The sequence below is a fragment of the Tenrec ecaudatus genome, chromosome 1 (assembly GCF_050624435.1).
Source record: "Tenrec ecaudatus isolate mTenEca1 chromosome 1, mTenEca1.hap1, whole genome shotgun sequence".
In the NCBI taxonomy this organism is placed as follows: Eukaryota; Metazoa; Chordata; class Mammalia; order Afrosoricida; family Tenrecidae; genus Tenrec; species Tenrec ecaudatus.
In genome coordinates this window covers 165,582,617-165,603,160 of record NC_134530.1, presented here as the reverse complement: position 1 = coordinate 165,603,160, position 20,544 = coordinate 165,582,617, and the positions used below count along the sequence as shown (strand labels likewise).

The 20,544-nt window shown below is 41.3% G+C and overlaps 1 protein-coding gene and 1 pseudogene across 6 annotated transcripts in view; one reads left to right on the top strand and one right to left on the bottom strand.

Moving 5' to 3' along the window:
* Positions 1-20,544, top strand: part of GON4L (gon-4 like) — an 84,513-nt gene that overhangs the window by 29,180 nt on the left and 34,789 nt on the right. For all 6 annotated transcript variants that reach the window (XM_075562968.1, XM_075562959.1, XM_075562948.1 and 3 more), the window contains 6 exons: positions 95-145; positions 692-787; positions 2,787-2,909; positions 3,360-3,530; positions 11,496-11,688; positions 15,060-15,161. In XM_075562968.1, the coding sequence (XP_075419083.1) occupies positions 95-145; positions 692-787; positions 2,787-2,909; positions 3,360-3,530; positions 11,496-11,688; positions 15,060-15,161 (736 nt within the window). The remainder of the gene's footprint in view (positions 1-94; positions 146-691; positions 788-2,786; positions 2,910-3,359; positions 3,531-11,495; positions 11,689-15,059; positions 15,162-20,544) is intronic.
* Positions 6,884-8,125, bottom strand: LOC142429276 (actin, cytoplasmic 1 pseudogene; annotated as a pseudogene).

The window sequence follows — 20,544 nt, the reverse complement described above, 5'->3', positions numbered from 1 at the left end:
TACATGTTATGCTCTGTTGTGGTGAAAAGGAAGTAAAAATGAAAAACGGTTTACTTCATAGAAGAACTTTCTTATTCATATTCTTTATTGGTAGGTAATTCCAACATGGAATATTTCACCTATTAAGAAGGCCAATGAAATTAAGGTAAATTTGGAAGCAATAATTCTTATTCTTTACCAGAAATACTTATAATTTCTGAAACCTAAACACTGCTATTTGTTACTTTTATTTTTCACCTGAATTTTGTTTTATTTTCAACTTCGGTATTTTCTATTCCATTATTCGTAGGTTTGTATATCATGCCAGGAATTTCTTAAGCCTCTCCCTTGGGCCTATTTATTTAGTTAGTTTGTTATTATTGTTAGGTACCTTCAAGTCAGTCCCAACTCATAATGACCCTATGTGCCACAGAATGAAACACGGCCTGGTTTGAGCCCATTGTTGTAGCCATTGTCTCAGTCCTTCTCACTGAGGGCTTTCCTCTTTTTCACTGCCCTTGACTTTACTAAGCGTGATGGCCTCCCGAGACGGAGAGGTCCCTCCTGTAGTATGTGCAGTGTTTCTTTCTAGCAATTCATTTTACTCTTAGAAAATGTTTTCCCCTACCCCTCTTTTCTTCCCTTTATTGTCTCAAATCCATCTGATTGGTGTTTTCTGTTCCTTCATGTTTCTCTAATTGTACATATGTAGCCTCCTCAGTTTGTGGATATCCACCTCGAAGACGATGACTCGTCAGACGAAGAGTACCATCCAGATGATGAAGAAGAAGATGAGACTGCTGAAGAGGTGAATGTTAAATACTGTCATAAGAGTATGGCGTTATAATATTATAAGAAACATGTACCTCAGTAAGGTGGCCTACTCTGCCTTCTTTAAAATGCGTCTTCCATGCTGTACAAAGGGTTGAAATCCACATGTCTTTTCTGCTCTGTACACAAACCCAAGACTGTTAGGTATTTTTCTGCTCTTCCTAGTCCCTTATTCTTAAAATTTTTTTATGTTGTGAAATGTAACACAGATATGTGCAAGAACAAAAGTGAGTACATTTTAACAAGTTATTGTAAAAGAATTGTAACATTACCAGGATACCCCCCTTGTACCCTTCCTAATCACAATCACCTCCTTCCAGCCAAAAGATAACAATTATCCCAAGTTTGATAGTTATTTTCTTGCTTTTCTATATAATTTTGCTATCTAGGTATACATTCCTGAACACTTCAGTTCAATTTCACTGTTTCTGAGATAACAGATTCTTGTTGGGCTACTTTTAGTTCAACATTATGCTTTTGAGAAGTATTTATCCTGTTAAGTATTCATTTTCTTTCTTTTTAATCAAAAACGATAATTTCATGAAGGTGAGTATTGAACAGGGTCTTTACAAGGTTTTTTTTGTTTCCTCTGGCTAATCGATTGATTTTTTTTGTGTGACATTTATTTTATTGATATACTTCAATCATTTTAATCGTACAACTCTTATCACAATCCATACATCCATCCCTTGTGTCAAGCACATTTGTACGTTTGTTGCCCTCATCATTCTCAAAACATTTACTTTCTACTTGAGCCCTGGTATCACCTCCTCATTTTCCCCTTCTCACCCTGACCCCCTCCCTCATGAATCCTTGATAATTATAAATTATTATTATTTTGTCAAGTGTTCATTTTCATTGCTATGAAAATGTGGTCTTTACTTTGCATATTAAAAGAATTTAAACCAAAACTGTACAAGTTTACAAAACTTCCAGGGCTGATGAGGATAGTGACCTGATCTCTAACCCCACCATTTTGGGTATTGAACAACTCTTGACAGTTTATTTATTTATTTTAATAGATTTATTGGCACTTAATCCACATATCACACAATTCAGTATATCAGTCACAACCATTACCTCAATCAATTTTGGAACATTTTCATTCTCTTCCCCCCATGGTTAAATCACTTTTAGAATGAGTTGTGTAGTCACCATCAGTTGTAGAGTGCTCCCACCTGCCTTCCACATACGTTGTTTGCTTCCCCAACTCCCTCACCCCAACTCCTCTCACGCCCACCCCTACCTCCCCATAGACCCTTGCATCAGTTCTTATCTCTATGCCTCTACTCCTTCTGTGCTTTGGAAACTGGAAAACTCAACAGAAATAGTAAAAAAAACAAAAAAAATTAGGTGTTAAGGATAAGATAATAATACAGAGGTAAAAATACAAATAGTGGGTAGGAACGAAAAGTAGACCATGAATATTTAAAAGGGCAGGGAGGGAATTTTTGTCATGGAACAAGCAAGAAATATTTGCACCTAGAAGAATCTCGTAGGCATCTGCAAGTGGCTGGAGACTCTGCAGATGGGTTTTGGGTTCCCACTCTTCCATGGCCTTCTATAATTTAGGTGTTCTCAATTTAGGCTCTGCTACTTGCCCTTTATCATATTTGATTTTTGTTATCGACATCTCTGGATCACACAAGCTGGTGTGCTTCCCTATGGACTTAGTTTACTCCTCGCTTAGATGGCTGCTTGTTTGAATACAAGCCTTTAAGACTTCTGACACTATTCCAATTGATAGCTGAGCACCATCTGCTTTCTTCACCACACTTTGCTGTAGCACCCTTATCTTCAGTGATCATTTCATGAAGGTGAGTATTGAATAGGGTCTTTACAGGTTTTTTTTTTTTTTTTTTTTTGCTTCCTCTGGCTAATCGATTGCTGTTTTGGTGACATTTATTTTTTTTATATACTTCAAACTCATTGGAACAAGGGCATAAATGTAAACGTGAATTGTTTTTGATTTGTAGAGTTTGTTGGAAAGTGATGTGGAAAGCACTGCTTCTTCTTCTCCTCGTGGAGCAAAGAAATCCAAATGGAGGCAGTCTTCTGAGATGACTGAAACAGATGAGGAGGGTAGCATGTTACCAGAGGTAATCAGCATCACCCAAAAGAGATGCGTTTGAGATGGCTGAGTAAATGGAGTATTTAACTCGTGAATCTCTGTAGTGACTGTGGACTGTGTGTCACCCTTTGCCAAGCATGATGCAAGATCAGCAATCATCCCGTTATCGTTTCAGAATTTGTGAGCTGAGGATATGAAACTACAAGAGCGTCTTTATGTCCCCTATTCTTCTTTCCCCTCACACCTATTTTTTGTTATATTGCCACAATGCCATTTTTATTACATTTCTCGTCTTTTGGTAGCCTAAGTAGTATTCTGTTGGCTTCACAGAAAATAGAATGAAACCTAATGGGATTAATCTTGACGGTGCCTTTGTGTATTGTGCCTCTATCTAGATGTGAAGAAAAAGATCTTCAGGGTAGAAGGAAGACTCCTTTCCTCACTCCTTGTTTTGTAAAGCATCTGCTCTTTTCATCAGGCTGAGAAAGGTACCACGCCGGCCGTGAGGCACATCAGTGTGGAGATGGTGCCCATGGGGCCCCCACCCCCTCCAAAGCCAAACCAGACGAAGAACAGCACTTTCATGGAGAAGCTGCATGCTGTGGATGAGGAGCTGGCTTCCAGTCCTGTCTGCGTGGATTCTTTCCAAGTAAACATTATTTCAGTCTAAGTCACTGCTAGAGCCACTTAGACTAGTTCATGATGCACAGTTGGAGAGCGCAGGAAAGCTGTGGTGCTCTAACTGAAAACTAGGAAATGGTTAGTTAACACACTTTTTGGTCTGTGCTGGTTTATTGTAGCAAGAACCTTGGCAGTGTATTGAGTTAAGCTTTGAGCTGCTACTAACTCAAGGTTGATGGGTAAACCCACTAACTGCTCCTCAGGAGAAGCATGTGGCTGTCTGCTCCTGAAAAGACTTACAGTCTCAACTACTCTCTCATGTGGGGTCACTGTGAGTCAGAATCGACTATGGCAAGGGCTTTTGTTTTGTTTATTGTGCACATGGTAGCCTCTTAGGAAGTAATAAGGAATTTGTCAGAGAGCAGTTTTGGGTATAGAGTATAAGATTAGCCTTTACCCAGGTACCCCGAATAATAACATTTTACTATAATTGCTTTATCGTTTTCCAGCTTTCTCTCTCTCACTGTACTCACACACATTTCATTATACAGACATGATGTCCTCCATCCCTGTATAATGCCATGTAAATTCCCTAAAGATGTGGACATTCTCTTATGTTACCACATACCAATGCTATCATATATAGTCATTTAAGATTCTCTTTAAAGTTCTTGATAGTTATCGCAGTAATGTCCTTTATAGCTTAAGTAAGAAAAAAAACTTTTTCAGATATAGGGTCCAATCTAGATTACAGATTGAAAACCAACCTAAACAAACTATTGGATTCATGTAAACATGACCAAGTGGAGGCAATCAGCACAGTTGACCTATCATTTTACCTGATCTGTGATGTGTGAATGGCAAGAGCTCCGTGGAGTAAAGATGCCCAGTGCCACTTCATCACTCTGGGCCAAAACCAGAACACAGTGTCATTTCGAACAGAAGCAGTAGCCAAACATTATTTGGAGATGTTCAAGGGTGCTGACATCAGCATTTTATCATCTGGCCATTCATCCAGGAAGAAGGGGAGATCAGTTACCACACTTTGGTTGTGTTCAACTCAATCACCATGTTACAAAAATAGCAAGCTGCCATAATAAACTGTAAAATTCCTCTACCCAGCACCAATTTATCATTGGTTCTTCACCAAGCCTACAAACGGTTACCATCCCCAAAGGACGCAAGGGAGAGAAAGAAACCACTGTTCAGCCTGTGCTATATTCCTCTGCTCTGTTACGCTCCTCACATTTCTGGTGTTTCTTCTAATCATTAGCACTTTGGTTCTAAACTCGTTCATTCAAAGAATGTGTGCAGATATTTGCAAATGAATTCTGACCGTAGACGCTTGGCCGCCAGCACAGCAGGTGTTATATAGGAGAGTGTATGCAACCATTTGTTTCTCATAACCTGATATCTTTGGAGAGTGCAGGTAATTATTTTGTAGAATTTTCCTCAGTTTGGATTTTTCTGATGTTTCCTCAAGACTATATCTTGGAAACATGGCATCTGTCTTGTTCACTGCTTTTATGGTAAAGTTAACTTTGATTGCTTAGTTTAGGTGGTGTCCTATTTGGTTTTTCCATTGGAAACTTACTGTTTTTCCATTTTTAATTAATTAATAAACAAGAGGGCAAATGTTACCTTTTCACCTGCTAGTGATAGCTTCCATTGATGATTCTTCCCTGAAACAATCATTGTGTTCACCATCAATTGATACTTTTGTAATTAATCATCAGCTGTCTTTTAAAAAAAATCATTTTATCTGGACCTCGTACAACTCTTATCACAACCTATACATCCATCGATTATGTCAAGCACATTTGTACATTTGTTGCCAATATTTTCAATACATTTTCTACTTGAGCCCTTGGTATCAGCTTCTCTTTTTTTCTCCCACCCTCCCTCCCTCAAGAACCCTTGATAATTTATAAATTATTATTCTTCTTTCATGTCTTAACATTGACCAATGTCTCCCTTCACCCACTTTTATGTTGTCCATCCTCCTGGGAAGGGATTATAGGTAGATCATTGTGATCGGTTTCCCCTTTTTCCCCCACCTTACCCTTATCCTTCCCCTCCTGGTATGGCTATTGGTCCTGAGGAGTTTTATCTGTCCTGGATTCCCTGTGTTTCCAGCTCTTATCTGTACCTGTGTACATGCTCTGGTCTAGCCAGATTTGTAAGGTGAATTGGGGTCATGATAGTGGAGGGGAGAAAGCATTCAAGAACTAGAGGAAAGTTGTGTTTCCTTGGTGCTATACTGCACCCTGACTGGCTCATCTCCTCCCCATAACCCTTCTGTAAGGGGATGTCCAATAGCTTTGGGCTTTGGGCCTCTACTCTGCACTCCCCCTCATTCACAATGATAAAATTTTTTGTTCTGGGTCTTTGATGCCTGATCCTATCAACACCTTATGATCACACAGGCTGGTGTGTTTCTTGCATGTGGGCTTTGTTGCTTCTCAGCTAGATGGCCACTTGTTTGTCTTCAATTTCATAATTGTATCACTCCAAAAATAAATTCAATACCCAGTAGCAGGCCTTGTCCATTGCCCTTCTACTTTCTGCTCATTAACCATGAGCCTCCTTTGTCTCTATGTATTTGCCTATTCTAGACATGTCACAGAAAACGAATCATACCTTTTGTTGACTTCTTTCTAACAGCACAACATTTTCAAGACTCATACATGTAGTAACATGTATCAACACTTCCTTACTTTTTTTTGCCAAATAATCTTCCTTTGTATATAGATCTAGACATTTTATCAATTCATGAGTTTCAACCCCCCCTAATTACTGAGGTGTTATGAATAGTGCTTCTAGGAACATTTTTGGAAACCTTTTTTTTTCACTGCAGCACTTTTTTTCTCCTTACACAATGCCGTTTTGCCGGGGCCTGTTGTTTGCACATAACAGCAGAAAACCAAAATTTGTTATGTCATCTCAGAGTTGAGAATTACGTACCAAAAAAAAAAAACCTTACATAAATTAAAAGAATGAGTACATTTATAGGTTTAAATGCAAACTGTCTTCCAACTCAAGGCAAGTAACACAGCCCCCTGGGCTCTAGCGGCCAACATCAGCTAAAGAAAGGACACTTGATCCCAAGGCTCAGATTCCCACAGACTGCACACAGCAAGGACTAGCTGCTTCCGGTCCCCTGCTGGCCTCCAGGCGAGCCTGGAACTCACAGGGCTTCTATGAGCACCCTGCACACACTGGCCAGACCTGCACCCCGGTTGCCGGTGCTAGGGTTGAAATCAAAGGATGTACAGGGTATTGAACACAGACCATGGGGACAGTTAACGTGATTACAAGGTCGAGATCGGCAACAAGCCCGACGATCGGTGCTGCCGCCAGAGGGCTTCAAGGACAATTCTTTCAAAGGCTCCTTGCAGTTTCACGAGGCCAGACCTGCGCTGTCATCGAGCTCCTGTGGGCAATCTGTCTAGTAGCACTTGGGCGGCGGATGATGGAGGGGCCCGACTTGTCGTACTCCTGCTTGCTGATCCACATTTGCTGGAAGGTGGACAGTGAGGCCAGGAAGAGCCGCCGATCCACACGGAGTACTTGCGTTCAGGGGGAGCAATGATCTTGATCTTCATGGTGCTGGGCGCCAGCTCTGTGATCTCCAACTTGTGGTCTGAGATGCCAGGGTACATGGTGGTCCTGCCGGACAGCACTGCATTGGCGTACATGTCCTTCCGGATGTCCACTTCATGATGGAGTTGAAGGTGGTCTCGTGGAGGCCACAGGACTCCATGCCCCAGAGAGTCCTGGGGGAGCGCTTCGGGACAGCGGAAGCGCTCATTGCCAATGGTGATGACCTGGCTGTCTGGCAGCTCGTAGCTCCTCTCCAGGGACGAGGTGGAGGCGGCGGTGGCCATCTCTTGCTCAAAGTCCAGGGCGACATAGCATTGCTTCTTGATCCGTGGTGGTGAAGCTGTGGCCTCGCTCCGTCAGGGTCTTCATGAGGCAGTCAGTCAGGTCGCGGCCGGCCAGGTCCAGACGCAGGATGGCGTGGGGCAGGGCGTAGCCCTCGTAGATGGGCACGGTGTGCATGACACCGTCATCAGAGTCCATGACGATGCCCGTGGTGCGACCGGAGGCATACAGGGACAGCACGGCCTGGATGGCCACGTACATGGCCGGGGTGTTGAAGGTCTCAAACATGATCTGGCTCATCTTCTCTCGGTTGGCCTTGGGGTTCAGGGGAGCCTCCGTCGGCAGCACGGGCTGCTCCTCGGGGGCGACGAGCAGCTTGTAGGTGTGGTGCCAGATCTCCATGTCATCCCAGTTGGTGACGATGCCGTGCTCGATCGGGTGCTTCAGCATCAGGAAGCCTCGCCTGTCCTGGGTCTCGTCGCCCACCTAGCTGCCCTTCTGGCCCATGCCCACCGTGACACCCCGGTGCTGGGCGCTCGGCGATGGACAGGAAGGCGGCGCGGGGGCGTCATCGCCTGCAAAGCTGGCCTTGCACATACCGGAGCCATCGTCCATGTCCAGGGCGACAGGAGAGACGGGCGGTGGCGGAGCGGAGGAGAAGAAGCTGATGGAAGTGGCGTGGGGACTGAGATGTGTAAAACTTTTTATGTGGACAAATATTTTCACTTCTCCTGGCATGGAATTAATAGGGGATGTGGTAGCACAGTAATTATGCATAGGGCTGCAATCTACAAAGTGAACAGTTCGAAACTACTAGACGCTCCCCAGGAGAAAGACAGGGCTTTCTACTCCTGTAGAGAGTTTAAGTCTTGGAAACTCACAGTGGCAGCTCTACTCAGTCCTATAAGGCCCCTATGAATCAGGGTCAACTTCATGGTAGTAAATTTGGTGTGGAATTAGTCATGTATGAACTCTTTAGGATTTAGAGGTACTGCCAAACTGCTTCCCATAAGTTGTTGCACCATCTTACATCCCTTCAACAATGTATTAAAAAAAAATCAAAGCTCACGGTCCCGGAGGAGGTGATTGAGCCACAGCACCCCTACAGGCCAGAGCCGAGCTCCAAACCCAGACCCAAGGGCGCGTTAAGGGGTTAGAGCAAGTCCTTAATGCCAGCGAGACGGGCTCAGAGCTGAGCTGTCTATCAGGACATGTTACACCATTCTTTCAGATCTGCTAATAGATGCCCAAAAGAAGGAGTTTTTCAAATCTCACTGCCTGGAGTTGATGCCAACTCACAGCAATCCTGCAGGACTGAGTAGAGCTGCCCCTGTGAGTTTCCAAGACAGTAATTCTTTTTTCCTTTTTTTTAACAGTAATTCTTTACAGGAGTAGAAAGCCCTGTCTTTTCTCCTGGGGAGTGGCTGGTGGTTTTGAACTGCTGACCTTGTAGATCACAGTCAAGCTGGTAACCCCTATACCACCAGGGCTCCCCAGAAAGGTACACTACATACTAAAACATTTGCCTAGCATGAACTATGAATTATATCTAAGTGTTCCAACTTACATACACATCTGACCTAAGAGACTTAGGAATAAAATTAATTTGTACTCCAGGAACTATCTGAATAAACACAGAAACAGATATATTTTTAGAGGCCACAACTCAATTGGTTACAGTCAGTTTTTAATAGGGAGTGCACTGAATCTGTGGATCACACTGGGAACTTGGCCCTTGGACTACTTCAATAACCTCCTAACTGAATTCTGTTTCCTTTCTCAGTTTCCTACAGTTCATTTTCCTCCCTTTAACCAAAAGGAACATTTTAACATTCTTCAGAAAACAATCACAAGTTTCTTGTTATCTGTGTGTTAAATTCTATTGTTTTTGATTTTGTTCTATAACTAGAATTTATTTTGCTGTTGCTTTTACTGAAGTTAATGTCAGTGATTCACCAAAAGAGTTTCAGTAGTTAAACTAGAAGTTAAATTCCTCAACATGGTTTCTCAAGGATTTCATCGTCAAGCACATTCCTAGCAATGGGACCTCATTCCTACTATTCTCACATGCTCTCTGTGCTTTGGCCAGTTTCTGCCCCTTCGCATCCCCAGACTGTTTGCATCTTGGGAACCTTGAATGAGCCGCTCACTTCCTTCCTATAGAACTTTCTTTCCCAAGTCTCACATGGTGCTGATTCCTGCTGACTATTCAGAATGCCTCAAGGAGGCTTTTCTCAAGCTTTCTATTTAAAGTACTTTAAAAGTCAGTTATCTTATTTCCTTGTCTTTATTTAGTCCCTAACACTTACCATTATTATAATTTTTTTAATATAAGGTGAACATTCATTGTCTTAAAAAAGACAAAGACAACGCAAAGACACAGATACATCATCCAGATGAGTAAGGACATTAACTCAGGGTCAAAATGGCATCCCTCATTTACCACTGTCTTAAATTATTATTGGTTCAGGTGTTTAGACTGTAAACTTCATAGGGAACTTTTCTTGTACTATCATAATTTCAACCACTAAGTATACATCTGTTAAATAAATGGTTTGACAAAAAATTATTCCCTGCCATCACCCACACTAATTATTCACTCAAAACAAAATTTTTAAATTGGTTTTTTTTTTTAGTTGTAAGCCAAACATTTTTTCACTGGCTTGGTATAGGAAAACTTTAGAACATCATAGAAAGCTGATGATTAGAACTAGGAGGCAAAGGGCACTTATAGGGGTCTAATTACAGGCATGTACATATGCAAATATATTTATATATGATGATGGGAAAATAGATCTATGTACAAATATGTTTAGGGTTAGTATTAAGGTAGCAGATGGAAATTGGGCCTCTACTCAAGTACTCCCTCAATGCAAGAACACCTTGTTTTATTAACCTGGCATTCCATGATGCTCACCTTCCCTACCTGATCGCTGAAGACAAAGTGAGTGCATAAGCAAACAGAAAGCTGGTGGTGCCTGGCTATCAAAAGATAAAGCATCTCGTGTCTTAAAGGCTTGAAGATAAACAAGTGGCTATCTAGCTGAGAAGCAACAAAGCCCACATGCATACCAGCCTGTGTGATCATGTGGTGTCGATAGGATCAAGTGTCAGGCATCAAAGACCTAGAACAAAAAATGATATTGTGAATGAGGGGGAGTACAGAGTGGAGACCTAAAGCCCATTTTTAGGCAGTTGGACATCCCCTTACAGAAGGGTTGTCAGGAGGAGACAAGGGTGCAGTAAAGCACCAATGAAACACATAACTTCTTTAGTTCTTGAATATTTCCTCCCCTCCACTATCATGACCCTAATTCTCCTTACAAATCTGGCTAGACCAGAGCATGTGCACTGGTACAGATAAGAGCTGGAAACAGGGAATCCAGGACAGATAACCTCAGGACCAATATTGAGAGTAGCCATACCAGGAGGGTAAGGATAAGGGTAAGTGGGGGAAGAAGGGGGGAACCGATCACAATGATCTACCTATAATCCCTTCCCAGGAGGATGGACAACATAAAAGTGGGTGAAGGGAGACATTGGTCAGTGTTAGACATGAAAGAAGAATAATTTATAAATTACCAAGGGGTTCATGAGGGAGGAAGGGTGAGGGGTGGAGGGGGAAATTTGAGAAGCTGATACTAAAGGCTCAAGTAGAATGAAAATATATTGAAAATGATGGCAACAAATGTGCTTGACATAATCGATGGATATATGAGCTGTGATAAGAGTTGTACAAGCCCCCCAATAAGTCTTAAAAATATATATATTATGAAATTAAGATAAGAATGATGCTTGCGTTACTCTCTGACTGCTAAAATCTGTTCAATTGTATACCTTAAAATAGTGAATTTTATAGTCTGTGGATTGTTTCTCAAGAGAACCCTTGTAAATGGTCTTGAAATGTTTATTTAAAAAAAAAAAAGAGTTGATTTCAGAATGATATCATTTTCTTAAAGTTCCCAAATAGAAAAAAAGCTCAAATTATTTAGAAGAGAAATCTTATGGTTTGAGTGAAGAATAGAAGCACACAGAAGATGATGTGGTGTGGAGAATTTGGAAGCATAGTCATTCAATGGCATATTTTTCCCCCTTCTCCATTGATTAGACCTTGGATGACAGCCTTATAGCATTCCGAACTCGTTCCAAGAGGCCCCTAAAAGACGTTCCTCTGGGGCAACTAGAGGCCAAGCTCCAAGCTCCAGACATCACCCCAGACATGTATGACCCCAACACAGCAGATGATGAGGACTGGAAGATGTGGCTAGGGGGTCTCATTAGTGATGATGTGGGAAATGAAGGTGAGTGGTTTTGCTTATATTCATTATTTTCACATCCACTATATTTGTAGTAAGCTTTTCAGTAATTGGAAGCTTAAAGAATGGAGTGTTTTTGGATAATTGAATTTAATTTTGTGTTTAACTTACAATTTACCCTAACAATTTACCCTTAACTTACAATTTACCCTAACTTACAATTTACTCCTTCCTTTTTAACCTCCTTTTTGGGTAAAGACTAATTTTTAAGAAAACCAATTTTCTCTGTAAATTTTCATCCATTTATTAACAAAGCTTTAAAAAGAATAGGGATACCAGTAACAAAATAGACTTGTAAGACAGGCAAAAAATCATTTAGGGGGAATTTTGAAAGCTAAAAGTCTCTTCGCTTACACATAAATGTCCACATCATTTTGCTTCAGATTTCTGAGGGTTCACTGACCAAAGTTCATTGTGTCAATTCTAAAGATTCTTTAGAGTGCAAATGAAAAAGTCCTAATTCTGACCTGCTGATCACAAATGAAGCAGAATTTGGGCAGGGCAGTGGAACTCGGGCACTGTTAAGAGCATCCTTCCCTCCTTTTTTAAAATAACTGTTACCTTTTACTTATGTTAATCAAATCTTTTCTCAAACCATTTTTTATCTGTAAGGCCGAGACTATAACAGAAACACTCCCTGTTTACTTCCTTCTCCTTGTCCCCGCTTTAGAAAGATGCTCCCCAAAGAGTCCAGTTGGAAAAATCCAAGAGACCAATTCAGTTAGATTGGCCTGATTTGATCACTTACCCACTCCTGTTGGTGTGTGAAACTGATAGGGAGACTGTTCATCATAGAGCCCTGTGGCTGGCTGGCACTACCTCCTAGAATAATGTAAGGAAAGCATATTGATCAGATCAAACCAGCTGTACATGGCATAGGAGCCCCTGTCATACACTCTTACTTGTTTTTAACTTTAAAGTTCCCACTTTATAAACATTGTCGAATTTATCTTTGATGATTTGTTTTAAAAAGTGTGCTACAGCGAAAATCATACATCATTAACTGTGTTGCACATCACATTTCTATAGATTTAGAAGGCATAAGAGATTGTCTTAGTCATTGATTTCCAGGGGATGACTCCTTCTTTTGATGGGATCAGAGCTACTTGGTGGTTTCTGCTGGATACTCTTCAGTGTGACCAGATATTCTGATACCTGTGCTTTGGAAGACGGATGGATAAAAAATTATATATATATATATATGTATATATATATATATAAATGAATCATGGCTGTGTTTTTATATGAATAGAATCATCCACTCTCACTTTATCTGTATGTAGCTAAATTCACTGTTCTTATTTTATGAATCAGATCATGTTCTAAATCTAATTATTAACAACTAACAGAGCAAACATCTTTAATCTTTTCTCATTTCTCTTTAGAGTGCCATAGATTTTGTGTGTTGAAAAGAACACTGGTGTAAGATAAATAACGTGTGAATAGCAAGCAGCTGAATAAATGATTGGGTAGGTGAGACTAGGAATGTCAGAATAAGTGAAGGGAAGATTAACAAGGTCGTGAGTGTTCCTATGGTGCTGTTAACAGTGAAATCATTTGCAAATGTTTAATTAGTATTTTCCTGTACAAGGCTTCGTGCTAGAGATAAAGGAACGTAATTATTCCGTCCGCGAATAAAACCTGCCCAGTGTTAGGTGTGATAGTTAGGTTTTTTGGTGCCAGCATGGCAGTTGTAAGAAGGTAAGGGTGGAGTTTAGCCTGTCAATCAGTTCGCAGCTTGATGACCTCCTTTGGAGGGAAGATCAAGCTAAACGGCTCTCTGGAGGCCAGCCTCCACCTCCCCACTCACCCCCCATCCAACTGTCAAGTCATTGAGAACTGCTACAGCCACCTCCATTGGATCTACAGGAGTTTGCACCCACCGGCCAGTGATGTTTCTGCATTGTGCATCACTGCTTGTGGCTTCATGCGTCTGGATAGGGACTTAACGGACTAGTGTTAGACTTAAGGACTTGAGTTGGACTGGGCTGGGTTTTTTTTTTTTAATGTGCAATTACTTCCTGATATAAAGTTCTTTCTTACCCATATATGTCATTGGATTTGTTTCTCTAATCAACCTGGTCTAACGCATTAAGTATGCTTTTAATTTTAGATGAGGTTGTTGAGTTGCTATCAAGGTGTATGCTCTTGTAGGATCTTTAGTGGTACAGTGGTCAAAGCACTCAACTGTTCCCCCAAAGTTCGCAGTTTCCATCCACCAGAAACAATATGTGGCATCTGGCTTTGGTAAAGATTTAAAACCTTGGAAACCCCTTTTACACTCCCCTGTTCATAGCATCCTGTGCGTCTTTCAAAGTAATTCCGTGAACTTTTCGTGGACCCAAGCATGTATTTATCTCGAGGATGTGCCCCACCACCGAAGACACTACACATAGACACTGCCTTTCCCCTCATTTAGTAATCTAGACATTTCTCCATTATACAATGACATATTAAAAAATTACATCTACCTCTTTTGTTTAGCTACATAGTGGTAAGATTTTTTGGTGTTTGCTTTGGGAAATTTTATTTTTTAATCCCTCAGTCACATATTCCAGGTTCTTAATAGCCACATGTGGCTAGTGGCTCCCTATTATAAAAATACCTAGAACATTGTTACATTGAGTCCTATTATACATCGAAGGCTGTGAAGATTTAAAAAAAGAAATTACCTCAATGTAACCATTCGTTAATTCAGTGACTCAACTGCTTTTACGTAAGATTTGAAAAGATACAACATTAGCACGGAAGAAAATTATGAGGAAAATAATTCTAAATTTCTACTGCCAAAAGTAGTACATGTGTAATAACTTTTGTGTATTTGACAATGCCCAACTTTTATCCATTCAGCGATATCACCATTTCATATGTGTTATTATTATGTGTGTATTGTATTCTACTTTTTTCCTATATGGATTGAACATCTGTAGAATGTTACATGTTAACATGTTGCTAAAGCATCATAATTTATCATTCACTATTGGGAATTAGAGTCATTTCTTTTTTTACTGTCAATGTCTTTGTACAAATAGCTTTTACAAAAAGTATTGTTTTCATGAGCTGCATTACACAAAATGAGATTTTGGAGACAGATTATATGTTTAGTCGTGTGACTGGCTGCATACTGAGAAATCTTGGAGAAAGGTAGCATTCTGGCTTGTTGGAGAGATAAGTGAGATAGCTTAGCTGTAGGGAATGATCTATGCAAAGGTACCAAGGAAAATAGAGTAAGCTATGTAAAAGTCAAGAATACATTTACTTTATTAGAATAGACTCCTGTGGTGCTGACGATGTTGATTTTTACCAGAGTTGTGACTTTAGAGTTGAGAATAAATATTTGAACACCTTTTCCCCAGATGAGGCAGATGACGACGACGACCCAGAATACAATTTCCTGGATGACCTTGATGAGCCAGATACAGAAGATTTCCGCACCGACCGAGCAGTGAGAATCACCAGTGAGTTTGTTTGCCATGCCTACATTTTTTGCTTTGTAGGGTTTAAGTGTAAAATTTTCAGCCCACACACATAAGTTAAGACATTCAAATTTCCTTTATCTTATTTAGTTCAATAATTTGTTAAATATAGCTAAATCCTACCAGGAAGCTGGTTTTCAGTGGCTAATTGTCCAAAGTGAACAGCCTATTGCTTCTTTGTTGTCTACTCTTAGTCTAGAAGCTCTAGTTCACATTGGGTGCCCTTGCTGGTATTCAAAAGACCAGTGACAAAGCTTCTGCCCCACAGCAACATTGGATAAGCCACCACAGCATGAAACACTGACAGACAATTGGCAGCAACAGTGGGTTCAGACCTGAGAGTAATTGTGAGGACGGCTCAGGACCAGGCCATGTTTTGTTCTGTTGTACAGAGGGTGGCTAGAGTTGTAACTGACTCAACTGCACCTAACCAATCACAGCAACATCCCGGAAGCCTGTTAGCAAGACTTCAAACTGCTTCTTTCTGTCTTGACCTCCTGCTGAGAATTTGTCTTTCTATTCCAGATATCCAGAATCAGAACATATCCTGTTAAATTACAGATTTTAAACTCTGTATCCTATCTGAGGTGGAAAGGCAAATTCTCCCACCTCCCTTAATGAAAGACACCCACTTTTTATGGTTTTATTTAGCACAAATAAAACTTGCAAATAAAACTTGAAAAACTTATTTTCTTTGCTGTGCAGCCTGGCATTGGGAGTGATGACTGATAGCTGAACTACTCTTTCCACATTGGCTTTGTGATTCTGGGAGATAATGTTGTGAATAATCTCTGCACAGTAAGACTTGTTACCCATTAGCAGCACATCCTTCTCACTATGAACCAGGAACATGCAGAAGCCATTGGGCAGTGTGTGCATGAATTTCTCTTGTTGGGCATCAAGATCTGACCCATAGCTCTTCCTTACAGCTTGTGTATCAATGCCTCTTCCTACAAGTTCTGCTTAATTTCGACGTAGTGGTCTGGTACTGGGTGAACTTTTGGTCCTCTTTTGGACTTGATCGGGAACCTGAGGGCAGCCATGATGCTGTAGGCAGTGCCAAGGAAGCAAGGGGGGCGATAGGAAAGACAAATTCTAAAACAGGGACCACACTTGAAGGAAGCAGCTCAGTGTCCACTTACCAGTCATTTCCTTGTTGTCCTGTAGTCCTGTATCCTCTGCTGTTTGACAGGCATTGTACTTAGCATACTAGGGTGAACAAGACATGGCCTCTGTTCTGTAGGAACTCAGCAGTAGGGCTATATAGAAGATAAAGCTCTAATATAAAGTAGTACATGCTATGGTAGGTTATGTATATGATATACTAGTGGTCTAAAAGGATGTAACTAATGAATGATATGAGCGTAGGTGGGAGGAGTTAGAGAAAAAATTAGTAAGATGAGCTATTAGCTTAGTTTCAAAAGATGAATAGAATTAAAAAATTTTTTTATTGGTGGCTCTTACAGCTCTTATAACAATCCTTACATACATACATTGTGTTAAGCACATTTGTACATATGTTATCATCATTTTGAAAACATTTTCTTTATACTTGAGTCCTTGATATCAACTCCTCATTATTTCCCCTCCCTCCCCCGTCCTCCCTCCCTCCCGCACGAACCCTTGATAATTTATCCCTTTTCACCCACTTTTCTGTTGTCCATCCCCCAGGGAAGGAGTTATATGTAGATCATTGTGATTAGATCTCCCTCCACCTCCCCCCTGACTTTCTCATCTCTTCCTTGTGGCCCGTCTGTAAGGGGATGTCAGATTGCCTACAGATGGGCTTTGGGTCTACATTCTGCACTCCCCCTCCTTCACATTGATAGGAGTTTTTGTTCTGGGTCTTTGGTGCCTGATAGCTGATCCCATTGACTGTTCATGATCACACAGGCTAGTGTGCTTCTTCCATGTGGACTATGTTGCTTCACAGCTAGATGGCTGCTTGTTTATCTTCAAGCCTTTAAAGCCCCAGATGCTATATCTTTTGGTAGCTGGGCATCACCAACTTTCTTCACCACATTTGTTATGCACCCATTTTGTCTTCAGAGATGTGTGGGGAATGTGAGCATCATGGAATGCCAGGTTATTAGAACAAAGTGTTCTTTTGTTGAGGGAGTACTTGAGTAGAGTCTCAACGTCCGTCTGCTACCTTGATAATTAGCATATAAATAGATGTACATAGATCTATTTCCCTATCATTATATATACATAAATATATTTACTTAAGTACATGCCTTTATTTAGACCTCTAAAAATGCCCTTTGCTTCCAAGTTCTTTCTTCTATTTCCATTTACTTTTCTCTTGTCCCACTATAATGCTCAGCCTTAATTTGGGTTTCAGTAATTCCTCTCAGTTACATTACCCTTGATCAAGCCCTACCAGACCTCCTATGCACTCCTCGCTATCGAGTTTAGATCACTTGTTGTTTCCTCTCCTTAGGTTTGTTAGCACCCACTTCCTCCCCTCCCCTCTCCTCCTGTGTCCCCCCACGCACCCCCAACAGAAGGTCCCATTGTTTTCTCCTCTGGATTGTTTATCCCACCTATCTTATCTAGATAGACATACAGAGACAATAATAAGCACAAAAACAAGTCAGAGCAAAAGAAAACCAAAGGACAAAAAAAGAAAAGCTTAGAAATAGTTCCAAGTCTGTTTTTTTTTTTTTCAATAAATAGGTACTCTATTTTAAAAATTATTATTATTTTCCAAGTCTGTTTGTTGACCTTTAGGAGTGGTTTCTGGTGGAGTCTGATAGGGTGCTACGCCCTGGCCCCAAAGTCTAGTTTTGGTATCCCCAGGCACTTAGTGGTTTGCCCCCGTGTGGTGGGGTCAGATCGGGCACAATCCCTGCACTGTGCCTCCAGTGTTGCTCCCCCTAGCAATATGGGTCAGTGAGGGACGTCTTGTCTCATGGTGGGGCCAGGCCTATGCTCCTCTCTGTGCGTTGGCTGCTCTGAGCAGGAATATCGTCCTTGAGGTTAGGTGGGTCAAGATAGGTTCCACTCTCTCCTTCCCTCTTCATTTGCTCCCGTGAGCTCTGAGCAGCTGTCCCCTCTCCTGAGCTGGAGCTTCAGTGCTGACCTCTAGCGCATTCTTCTGAGGGAGACATTTCTTTCTTGATCTCCTGTCAGTTCAATCCTCCTAGAATCCTCGCCTTCCCTCCCTCATTCGTGTACATGTACTTTGGTGGATAGCTCTTCCTTATTTAGAATCATTACTTTGCCAGGTATTCCCATATCACTTTGTATACATCCTTATTGTTATATTCATTGGTCGCATAGTTACTATGTTAAGTCTTGCCTCCTGTCTCTTCCTACCCCAGACTTGGACTGCCAAGGGCAGGGGCTTGGTGATGTTTATTGCTGTGGTGGGCTTAGCACTGTGCTGGCAGTATTTGTCAGTAGACTAGGATTGCTTTCCTCCTAGTCTTAGAGTTCGTGGGATCCCACCTCCTCTTGCCCTCTGTGTCTGATGTTACCAGGTTTTTAGGTCCTCCTTGTAATACTGGAGCCCTGTGCCGTAGTGGTTACACGTTGGGCTGCTAAGCACAGGGCAGTAATTTGAAACCTCCAGCCGCTCTGAGGGAGACAGATGGGGATTTCTACTCCTATAAGGTGGTACAGTCTCAGAAACGCATGGGCAGTTCTACCTTGTCCTATGGGATCACTGTGAGTCGACATGGACTCAGTGGCAGTGTGTTTGGGGTTTTTTGGTGTGAGTTTGTAATATGTAATGTAATACACAAATCCTAAACAAACCGTTTGACAAGTTTTGACAAATGTATAGCCCAAACGTATATCAGGATAGAGATAGCACCCCCCAGAAAATGTTTCATGTCCTTCCAAGCCAGTCCCCCTGCTGATTCCCACCTCTTGTTTGCTGCTAGAGCAGCAAACATTGTTTTGTGATTTTTTTTTATCACAGATTATATTTGTGTTGCAGAAAATTTTGATAAAAATTAATCATGTTTCATGTGTTTTTTTGATTAAGACTTTTTCACTTAACACTATATCTGTATCTCTCTATATTTTAAAAACAACAGTTTTTGAGGTTATCCATGTTAGTGTGCTCCTTTTCACTGTGGAATAGTGTCCCATTGTGAATGTATCAGTCTGTTTATTTACAAGCTTCACAAAGTTTGTGGGAAAATGGAATTAAAAGACAACTATTCTATGAACTTTTTGAAGTCCCCTCATATTCCCAAGTTAATAGACATTGAGCTTCTTCAGATTTCTGGCAATCAGAAAGCTTCTCCCGAGTTTTCTTGTTAATGCCTTTTTTTGTGGACATCTTTTATTTCTTTAGGGTAAACTAGGAGAGGACTTGTTAGTGTGTAGAAGTTGCCTGCCCCTCATCCCAGAAGAATTTACTTGAGAGGACGGCACTGAAGCTGCAGCTAGGGGAGAGGGACTTGTCTGATCAGAGCAAATGGGAGCAAATGAAGGGGGAGGAAGAGAGAGTGGAGCACATCCTGGCCCATCAGGCCTGGAGGATGATATGCCCACTGTGGAACAGCCAATGGACAGAGTGGACAATATGGCTGATCCCACTACGAGACACACCGTCTGATGGCCCAGGGCCCTAAGGGGACAACACTGGAAACTCAGTCGGTACTGGCCCAGACTGACCCTGTGACACTGAGGCAAACCACTAAAAGTGTGCGGCAGAGCAACAGTGGGAGCAGAGCAGGGAGCCCCTGAGGGAGTACAAAGGACAGGCTCTGGGGTCAAAGCATGGTACCCCATGGACCTGACTGAAGGACATGCCAAGAGATAAAAAAATCAGATCTTGATCTATTTACAGGTTTTTCTTTCTTTTTAAAATATTTTTCTTTTAATTAATTTATTCTTCTATGGGTAATTGGTTTCCTTTTTATTGTCATAGCTGTGTTCTCACTCATTGCCTATCTTGCAATGACTTGATTTTTGGTGCATATTATTATCTCTACAGATCTATCTAGATAAGATAGACTGCATGAATAGTCTGGAGGAGAAAACAATGGGACCAATGGTTCCGGGAGGACACGGGAGAAGGGGAGGAGGGGGTAAGGAGGTGGTGCTGACCAGCCCAGGGACAGGGGAACAACAAGTGATCCAAAATCAGTAGCAAGGAGGGTGTGAGAGGCCTGGTAGGGTTTCAGCAAGGGCAAGGTAACAGAGAAATTACTGAAACCCAAATGAAGGCTGAGCATGTTAGTGGGACAAGAGGAAAGTACAAAGAAATAGAGGAAAGAAGTAGGTGACAAAAGGTATTTATAGAGGTCCAAAGACTGGAATATACATATGTAAATCTATTTATATGATTGTAGGGAAACAGATCTATGTGCATATATTTATAGGTTTAGTATTAAGGCAGCAGATG